The 11041-nt window shown below is 42.9% G+C and overlaps 1 protein-coding gene across 1 annotated transcript in view; it reads right to left on the bottom strand.

The window, feature by feature from the left end:
- Positions 1-2776: 2776 nt before the first annotated feature.
- The window catches only part of LOC124665478 (callose synthase 3-like), a 15542-nt gene continuing 7277 nt past the window's right edge, over positions 2777-11041 (bottom strand). The window contains exon 20 of the mRNA XM_047202889.1: positions 2777-2826. Within this exon, the coding sequence (XP_047058845.1) occupies positions 2777-2826 (50 nt within the window). The remainder of the gene's footprint in view (positions 2827-11041) is intronic.

Below are 11041 nucleotides of genomic sequence, written 5' to 3' on the forward strand. Positions count from 1 at the left end.
GCAGAAAACAACGAATCGGCTCTTCGGCATCTTGTTAATATGTTAGTGCCGGAAAATGCATAAATACGACATATAATGTGTATAAAACATGTAGATATCATCAATAATGTAGCATGGAACATAATAAATTATCGATACGTCGGAGACGTATCAATCGTCGACAACGGCACTTGGGACCCTGCAGATTTGCCCCGTGGTCACCGCACCATTGGCTTGAAGTGGGTATTGAAGGTTAAAAAGGACCCAGCTGGGAACATTGTGAAACACAAAGCTCGCCTGGTAGCAAAGGGTTATGCTCAGCGTCAGGTGGTGGATTTTGACGAGGTTTTCGCTCCTGTGGCTCGCATGGAATCAGTGCGACTTATTCTGGCTCTAGCTGCTCACAACAAATGGCAGGTGCACCATATGGATGTCAAGTCTGCTTTCTTAAATGGTGAGCTGGAAGAGACAGTGTTTGTGCAGCAACCTCCTGGTTTGACTCAAGGAGATGATCAGGGCAAGGTCCTCCGGCTGAACAAAGCGTTTTATGGACTTCGCCAGGCTCCCAGGGCATGGAATGCCAAGATGGATGCATCGCTGCACACACTTGGTTTCAGCAAGAGTAAGCTGGAACACGCAGTTTACAGAAAAGGTGATGATAAGTCATTTCTGCTCGTGGGGGTTTATGTTGATGACTTGATCATAACAGGAACCAATCCACGGGACATTGAAAATTTTAAGTCTGAGATGCAGAAACTGTTCAAAATGAGTGATCTCGGGCTCTTGTCATACTACTTGGGCATTGAGGTGGAGCAGAAAAATGATGAGATCAGACTGTGCCAGAGCAGCTATGCAAAGAATATTCTGGAAAATGCAGGACTCAGTTCTTGCAATGTTTGTGCAACCCCAATGGAGTGTCAGCTGAAGATCAGAAAGAAAGATGACAGTGGCACAACGGATGCAACACTCTACCAGAGTATCATAGGTTGTCTCAGGTATCTTGTAAACACAAGACCTGACATAGGGTACGCAGTTGGAATTGCCAGCCGGTACATGGAGGCTCCAACTAAAGATCATTGGGGCCTGATCAAGCAGATCCTGAGGTATGTTCAGGGAACAATCAGATATGGATGCTGCTACAAATGAAATTTAGAGAAGTTGTTCCTCATTGGTTTCACCGATAGTGATCTAGCAGGGGACCTTGATGACAGAAAAAGCACTTCAAGTGTGGTGTTCCTTCTCAGCGGCAACATCATCTCCTGCAGCTCACAAAAGCAGAAAGCAGTGGCAACCTCTTCTTGTGAAGCAGAATACATTGCAGCAGCTAGTGGTGCTAGTCAAGGTGTTTGGCTCAGCCGATTGCTTGGTGATATGGTTGGGAAGACGCCAGAAAAATTCTCTCTGAAAATGGACAACGAGTCAGCCATTGCTCTGGCCAAAAACCCTGTTCATCATGACAGAAGCAAACATATTGACACAAAGTATCACTACATCAGATCTTGTGTTGAGGATGGGAAGGCTGACGTAGAGCATATTGGAACTAATGACCAACTTGCAGATCTCCTCACAAAGGCGCTAGGACGAGTCAAATTTGTTGAAATGAGGTAGAGGCTTGGTGTCATTGAGGTGAAAGCTGCAGATCAGGCTTAAGGGGGTGAATGTTAGCATAAACCCTCCTGAGCTTCTCCTTTATTGTTTTCCTCTAGGAAATAACCTGTGTCGTGTTTGTGTGTGCCTGTACACCTCACGATACATAGTTTAAATTCAGATAAGTCTAGATAGACTAGGTCGCTGCATGACCATCGTGGGATGGCACGATTTCAGTTCATGCACCGGCATCATAGCTGGATCAGAGCGGACGTGGGATGGCGCGTCGTTAGTGCTCAGTTCTCGCTATTATTTCGTTTTGATCACCTTTGTAATCAGATCTGATAGAGGCCGGTTAAATAACAGAGAAACAGAAAACGTAGTACACTTTTTACACTGCACAAAACTTTGTCTTCCTCGTGTGTTCTCTGAAATCCTTCATCGATCATCGCCGCAACAACAACACAGCTTTGGTACCGCTACCATTTTTTTAATATAGTCAAATTGCAGTCGGTGCTGTACTTTCTACTATCTGAAAGCCTGACACTGAGTGTGAGTGACCCATCGGTGAAGCAAAGGGCCAGCCAGCCACAAGATCTGTATGCGCTTTTCTCCCGGCCACGTCACGCATCCTCAGTACACGTGCGTGTCGGCCCCGCCACGCCAGCTAATATATCCTTGTCAGGCCGGACCCACCATCTTGCTTTCTGAATCTGAATTGAAATATCATGTCGGCTGGAGAAAAATCCCTGGCCACACCATCTTGCTTTCTGAATCTGAATTGTTTCACCAAGGAAGGAATGGAGGAAGGGCAGCTCCATCTTGGTGAATTGCGCTAATTTAATTGTTATGCAAATTCGTAGTTACACTAACTTGCAATGCTACTGAGACACTAATTTGGAGTAGCAGTACTCCCTCCGTTTTTATTTACTTGATGTTTTAGATTTAGTTAAAGTTAAATTATATCATGTTTGATTAAAAATATAGAAAAAATACCAATAACCATAATATCAAAGAGTATAATATAAAAATACTGTTTATGAAGTTTCTAACACTATAGATTTTACATTGGAGATGGATATTTTCTTCTAAATATTTAGTCGATTTTTATAAATTTTAACTTTGGTAACCCTAGAACACGAACTTATTATAAATGGAGGGAGTACATGGGTACACTTTTGCCCATGAAGAATTTAATAGGCCTCAATGTCTACCATACATGCATATGGAGCTGGTAGAATTCTGCCACAGATGTATTATCTGGGAATAAAATGAATTGGACTCTTATACAAATCCCAGTGGAGTATGTTGGACGGGGATGACATAAGTGTTCACATCCTAGATTTTTGTTGGAAAAGACGGGCCCTCTTTTTATTAGAAAATATGGATGCGTTGGTTTACAATCTGGAATTATATATACAGTAGACGCATTCTAGTGGAGCATCAAACTATTTCAGTACAAATTGCTAGATACATGAGCAAATTCCTGTTGTTTGTAGAGTTCTCTCTTGGACTAGTGACTTCTGTGATTAATCTTTTGCATTATCCAAAACACTACCAGACTATATACCTTATAGAAACACTAGTGATTAGAGTGGTCCGGAAAAAGTTGGGAGAGAAAAATATAACTATGTGCAAATATTTTCCGCCTAATATTAAACTGGCTATCTCGAACGTACTAGCAACCAAAGCTGCATGAAAAAAACTAGTGGTCCAAAAGATGAGGGCAAGAATAGGTTGGTGAAATATCTTGCGGCTAATATCAATCCAGTGGGCAGCCGTCGCCCGCGAGGCAGCATGGTGCATCGTCATCTCAGATATCATGACGATAAAATAAGTGTATCCAAAGCTTGACAAAAACAATATAAATATTTGAATACAAAATACATTATGTAAAATTGCACTTTATAAATATCTTAGTTCAATATATTTGGTATCATGGATGTTGACATTTTTTCGTAAATATTTGGTCAAACTTTGGCTTTAACCAAACGTAGAACGTGAACTAACAGTGAACGGATGTAGTACTAGCCTGTATATTTGACAAGCTTACCGTAGCAACAAGATTACCTTTGTTGCCAGAATAATATTTTCTAAACCTAATTGTTAATGTGATATTGAGTTGCTTGATTGTGTTGACGACGCGTAGCGGGTATTAGTGACACATCACCATTAACGCCTGCGGCTACATTCAGAATTCCTTATGAAGAGTATAAATGTATAGCGCACACAAAACTGTTCTATGGACATGCTGATGCATCTGTTTCAATGTGCAGTCGATGGAGGAAGATCCAACTCCTAACTGGCAGCGATTTTATACATGTGGCAGGATAACGAGAGCCACAATATAATCAAGTGCTGAACACAACACGTCAAATCACATGGTGGTATGGCTTAGCTTCTTCTAAGTTCTAGCTAATGTTTCCTTTTCCTTTTTTTTTGTTGTCTTGCCCATATATATTTTCTACGTTTTGTTCTCTAGTTTTGACCTTGTAGCTGGTGAGCTGATTCAGGACGCTTCTACTTTGATTGAGTGGTTGGGACCCAGCACAACACACAATGCGCAGTATCATTTTCTGATATGTTTGCATGATTTTTTTTAAAAAGGTCCTGATATCTTTGTGAGTGGACCCTAGCCAGCCCGAGCAAACCCTAAGCAGGCCAAGAAAAAGCCATGGAAGAGGGAGCAGGGGTCAGGAGGAGGAGGAGGGAACTCGGTTGTAGATCTTGCGGCCGTCATTGACGTGCGGCCGTTCTCCGCTCGTCTGCTCGTCGGTGGCCGTCGCCGGGTGGGGATGTGTGTGTGGGTGGGGAATTTGGGATTGGAATTTGTGTGTGGGTGGGGAATTTTGGTGGGGTGGGGATGTGTGTGTGTGGATAGAACGATGTCTGGGCATAATTTTTCCGAAATGTCCCTCCTTTCCAGCTTAGGTGGGGGTGTTTCAGTCATTTGCATGTCCTCTTTACAGATTTTGTGAGTGGCGGGGGAATTCAAATGGAATTGGGTTTTGGTTTGGTGAGTGGCGGGAGGGAGCTACAGGCGGGAGAGTTTTGGGGTTTTGGGGTTTCTTTGGAACGGTTTGGGGCCTATCATTTCATGTGCAAATGATGCATTGGGAGGGAAGTTTTGGGAAAAACAAAATTAAATGTGCAGTAATGCATAGTGTATTCTTTTATGTAGGTTAGAATATTCAGAAAACAATATATATATTATTTAATTAACGTGTCATTTCTTTGACATGTGAAACTATCAAATTCGTAATAAATTATATAAAAATATTTCATATATCAACAATCAATGTGTGAACAACCTTGTTATTGGTGAACTTTGAGAGGGAAAATATGGATAAAGTGACGATCGACAACCTTTCATATATATATTAACTTTGAGGGTTTTCCACAACCCTTGTTTCGGCACCTCCCAAAAACCATGGGTTCACCATGAAACACACAAAACCAACTTGGAAAACCGTACCTAAAAAAGGGTGGGGCACCACCCCACCATGCACAAGTGTGCCAAAAATTTCCACCATCCAAAGGTGGTTGTTTTAATTTATGGCAGGTTTGACCCCTTAGCTTTTGCCCCTAAACAAAGGTTTTAGGGTCAAAAGGGGTCTACATTGGTCCAAAACATAGAAACCCAAGCTTGGATGGTGCCAACATTTGGCACACTTGTGCATAGTGGCATGCCCCACCCTTGCTAACTTGGGTTTTCTACGTTGGTTGTGTGTGTTTCATGGTGATCCCATGTTGGGGAGGTGCCGAAACAAGGGTTTTAGGGTCAAAAGGGGTCTAATTGGCCTAAAACATAGAAACCCACCTTGGATGGTGCCAACATTTGGCACACTTGTGCATGGTGGCATGCTCCACCCTTTCTAACTTGGGTTTTCTAGGTTGGTTGTGTGTTTCATGGTGATCCCATGGTGGGGAGGTGCTGAAACAGGGGTTTTAGGGTCAAAAGGGGTATACTTGGCCTAGAATATAACAAACCACCTTGGAAATGGTGCCTATATTGGGCACACTTGTGCATGGTGGCATGCCCCACCCTTTCTACCTTGGGTTTTCTTAGTTTCTTGTGTGTTTCATGGTGATCCCATGGTTGGGAGGTGCCGAACAAGGGATTTTATTTAATTTTAGGGTCAAAAGGGGTCTACCTTGGCCTAAAATATAGCAAGCCACCTTGGATGGTGCCAATATTGGGAACACTTGTGCATGGTGGAATGCCCCACCCTTGCTACCTTGGGTTTTCTAGGTTGCTGACGAACCCCCACCTCCTGACCCTAAACCCAAAGACCTCATCATCGGCGAGCTCCCAACAACCCAGCCACACCCTAACCCTAAGTTTGGCTGCCACCCTCACCCATGCACCCAAAACCCTAAGTTCTAGAGCTCGGGCTCCGCCTCGCTGTAGGCTTGATAACCCACAAGTATAGGGGATCGCAGCAGTCTTCGTGGGTAGTAAAACCCAATTTATTGATTCGACACAAGGGGAGACAAAGAATACTTGAAAGCCTTAACAGCGGAGTTGTCAATTCAGCTGCACCTGGAAACGAGACTTGCTCGCAAGAGTTTATCGATAGTAACGGTTTTATAGCAGTAGTAGTAGTGAAATAACAGCAGCGAGTAACGAGAGACGGCGGTAGTGATTATAGTAAACGGCGGGATTAAAATACGTAGGCACGGGGACGGATAACGGGCGTTGCATGGATGAGAGAAACTCATGTAACAATCAAGCGGGGCATTTGCGAGATAATAATAAAACGGTGTCCAAGTACAAAGCAATCAATAGGCATGTGTTCCAATTATAGTCGTACGTGCTCGCAATGAGAAACTTGCACAACATCTTTTGTCCTACCAGCCGGTGGCAGCCGGGCCTCAAGGGAATCTCTTGGATATTAAGGTACTCCTTTTAATAGAGTACCGGAGCAAAGCATTAACACTCCGTGAACACATGTGATCCTCACATCACTACCATCCCCTCCGGTTGTCCCGATTCTTGTCACTTCGGGGCCATTGGTTCCGGACAGCGATATGTGTATACAACTTGCAGGTAAGACCATAAACAATGAATATCATGATGAAATAATAACATGTTCAGATCTGAGATCATGGCACTCGGGCCCTAGTGACAAGCATTAAGTATAACAAGTTGCAACAATATCATCAAAGTACCAATTACGGACACTAGGCACTATGCCCTAACAATCTTATACTATTACATGACCAATCTCATCCAATCCCTACCATCCCCTTCAGCCTACAGCGGGGGAATTACTCACACATGGATGGGGGAAACATGGCTGGTCGATGGAGAGGCGTCGGTGGTGATGGTGGCGATGATCTCCTCCAATTCCCCGTCCGGTGGAGTGCCGAACGGAGACTTCTGGCTCCCGAGACGGAGTTTCGCGATGTGGCGGCGTTCTGGAGGGTTTCTGGTGACTTCGACTTCTCCCCGTGCGTTTTTAGGTCGAAGGCAATAAGTAGTCCGAAAAAGGGCGTCGGGGGCCAGCCGAGGCCGCCACACACTAGGGCCGCGCGGGCCCCTCCTGGGCCGCGCCGGCCTAGTGTGTGGGGCCCTCGGGCCCCCACCTGGCTCGCCCTTCTGGCTCCGCCAATATTCTGGGAAAATAGGACCTTCCGCATAAATTCGAGGATTTTCCTGAAAGTTGGATTTCTGCACAAAAACGAGACACCGAACGATTCTGCTGAAAACAGCGTTAGTCCGTGTTAGTTGCATCCAAAATACACAAATTAGAGGCAAAACAATAGCAAAAGTGTTCGGGAAAGTAGATACGTTTTGGACGTATCAACTCCCCCAAGCTTAGCTTATTGCTTGTCCTCAAGCAATTCGGTTAACAACCGAGCGATAAAAGAACTTTCACGAACACATTTGTTCATATGATGTAAATATTCTCATGCTATGGCTAACACTTAGGCGAGTTCATAATAAGATACATGCAAATAAGATCATCTAATAGCTTTGTCAATCATGGAAAGGTACCAACAATTAATAATAAGCATCATGAATCATGTATATAAGCGGGATTGCAATGTTCATAAAAGAGTATGATAGAGTGGTATCTCGCTTGCCCATATTTGATCAGCAAAACATAAATGCTCGGGCACCTCTCGAAGTTCATAGAAAAACTAGAAATAGTGATTGTCAAAGATAAAAGCATCAAAGTTATACCACAATTAATCATATTTTGAGACAAGCATATTACACTAAGAATAACGGTTGTGCTCTCAAGAAAGTGCTCAAAGAAAGGATGGAGACACAACATAAAAGTAAAAGATTGACCCTTCGCGAGAGGGAAGCGAGGGATTAACATGCGCTAGAGCTTTTCATTTGTAAAACATGAGTAAAATTATTTTGAGAGGTGTTTGTTGTTGTCAACGAATGGTAATGGGTACACCAACTACCTCGCCAACCGGACTTTCAAGAGCGGCTCCCATAAAGGACGTTATCTCTACCAGCAAGGTAGATCATCCCTCTTCTCTTTTGTTTACACACGTATTTTAGTTTTATTATGGGTGACACTCCCCCCAACCTTTGCTTACACAAGCCATGGCTAACCGAATCCTCGGGTGCCTTCCATCAATCACATACCATGGAGGAGTGTCTATTTGCAATTTAAGTTGCTTACTGATGAATCGGGGCAAAACATGTGAAGAGAGTTATTAATGAAAGTTGATTAATTGGGGCTGGGAACCCCATTGCCAGCTCTTTTTGCAAAATTATTGGATAAGCGGATGTGCCACTAGTCCATATGAAAGTCCGTCAAGAGTAAATGACAAGGTTGAAAGTTAAACACCACATACTTCCTCATGAGCTATGAAACATTAACACAAATTGAGAAGCATTTTGAAGGTTTAAAGGTAGCGCATGAGAATTTACTTGGAATGGTTTGAAATGCCATGCATAGGTATTTATGGTGGACACTCCGGAATAACTTGGTTTTCATGTGTTTGGAAGCACGAGCAGCGTTCCCGCTCGGTACAAGTGAAGGCTAGCAATAGGCTGGGAAGCGACAATCAAGAGAGCGATAGCTTGTCATAATCATGCTTGTGGCAAAATAAATTAAACTGAGGCATAAAAGTGATACAAGAACTCCGAGGTAAAGTAAATCATCGAGGCTTAATTGACTTTTGTTCAGCCATATGCATGCGTGAGCATGTGCCAAGTTAACTCAAACGAATTATTCAGAGGAGGATACCACAATATCATACCTATTTATGAATAAAACAATGCAAGCAAACATCCATGACATGCTACTCATATTAATAAATTGGAGCTAAACATGAGAGATCATGAACTACTAGACTTTCTTAAATGACATATACCTCACATGGACCAGCTAAGCATGCTCACATGGATGAGTATATGTACAAAAATGAAAACAAATGGAGTTCATACCAGCCTCTCACCACAATCAGATCGTCGAATATCGTCATTATTGCCTTTCACTTGTGTAGCTTGGATAATATGAAATGAAAACCACACTCCAACCACCGAAGACCATTGAACTCATAAAGAACTTTACAAAACCAAAGAAGAACAGCAAATATTTTTGGTGTTTTCGAATTTGGAAGCAAGAACACAAGGAAACAAGCAAACAAAGCAAAATCTTTTTGGATTTTCTTATAGCAAACCAACGGTAGCAAATAAAGCAAGATAAAAGCAAGAAACTAAAATAAACAAGTGGTGAAGAGAAACAACAGAAATATTTTTGGTCTTTTTGTGTTTTAGGAAAGAAACAAAGTAGGAATAAGAAAATGAAAACTAAAAGAAACACAGAAAAGCAAGATGGCGAAATCTGCCAAAACTTGACAACGATACGATGAATCGATTTTAAAGAAATTCTTAAGCTGCTCGGCTCGAAAAGTGTCCAACTAATGAAAGTTAGATAACAACCTGGGGAACATGCACAAAAATTGGCAGCTCAAAATAACGTTCTGGCTGTGCGCACGATTTTTTAGTAACAGATCCAGAATCTGTTTTCAGGCAGCACTTCCCCAAATATCATCTCCCTCTCATTAGAAAACCACTCAAAGAAACTAAACAAGTATGTACAAGTATCCAGCAACCATAATATGCAAAGAATGAGTGATGCCGGTATACCTCCCCCCAAGCTTAGGCTTTTGGCCTAAGTGGAGATCAATCCCATGGTGCCCATGAAGTAGCACCTCCGTAGTACGACGAAGATGGATCATATTCCGGGTATGTCTGGAAGAAGCACCCGGATACGTGACGGTGTAGTCGTAGGAGGGCTCGGCGTCCTCGGAGTCATGCTGCTGGTGGAAGCCTTGTATCTTTAATTGTTCATCCACCTCCTCCTTAGTGCGCGACCATGGTTTCCTGTCAATACTGAACAAATCTGGCTGCGGCAAAAGGATTTCCCTCTCTTCCCTGTCAGCAAACAATATTCTATAGACAATCTTATCTAAACTAGAGTCGGTTGTAACAAATTGATGACTCTTCATAGCAGCAATATCAAGCCTCATAGGAGTTATTTTCACATCAGTAGGGTCAAGAGGAAGCTCTAAATATGCTAAAACGCGCGAAGCAATAATTCCTCCAAATATAGGCCCCTTGTTAGACAAGCGGCGAGCAACAAGAGCACCAAGATGATAAGGCGTGTCCCCAGTGAGTGCAGCAATTAAGAAACCAAGGTGATAGCTAGATATGTTGCTAGTGTTCTCCCTACCAAGAATGCTAGTGCCGATATAATAAGCAAAATACTTAATGGCGGGGAGTTGAATGTTTCTTATCTTGCCACGCTGAATGGTGCGACAATCATCGTTGGTGATCCCTCGATAGAGCTCCAGCAATTCCTTGGGGTTGTCCTCAATCTTTCTTGCTGTACCTACAGGGCAATACCCAATGCAGCACAAAAAATTTCCAACTTCATAGTAATAGGCTTACCATAGATCTTGAATGCAACTGGTCGGGCGAAAGTGCTTATTGTTGAACTTGAAGCTCTCCACAAAGATTTTAGTGAGCGTGTAGTATTGCTCACTCTCATCTCCCACATAGGTGGTTAAACCCGCCCTACCGACGAGGGTCAAGAAATCATCCAACAAGCCTGCATTACTCAAAAAGTCATAACATGGAAAGGATGCAGACATTGGGGACTCCATTGTCCTCCTCGGGTGCGAAGCTTGGTGCGATGAGATCCTCATTATAGGATTGCCTGAATCGGGTGGATGACCTCGAGGGCCTCCCCGTGCTTGTTGTCTCCCCTTGGAACACTTCTCCAAGTTAAAGTTGTCCATCCCCCTTTTCTGAAATTTTTCAACAAACAATATAAAATTTGATTTGGTGACATATAATTGAGGAAACTACCATAGGAACTTGCTAGAGTACTAATCATGCATCAAAACTAGTTTCTACCACTTAGAACAAGCATGCAAGCTCACTAAACATGTTACCTACAGCAGCAAAATATTCAAGATATACTCAACCAAACAAAAT

Source organism: Lolium rigidum, chromosome 1, assembly GCF_022539505.1.
Source record: "Lolium rigidum isolate FL_2022 chromosome 1, APGP_CSIRO_Lrig_0.1, whole genome shotgun sequence".
In the NCBI taxonomy this organism is placed as follows: Eukaryota; Viridiplantae; Streptophyta; class Magnoliopsida; order Poales; family Poaceae; genus Lolium; species Lolium rigidum.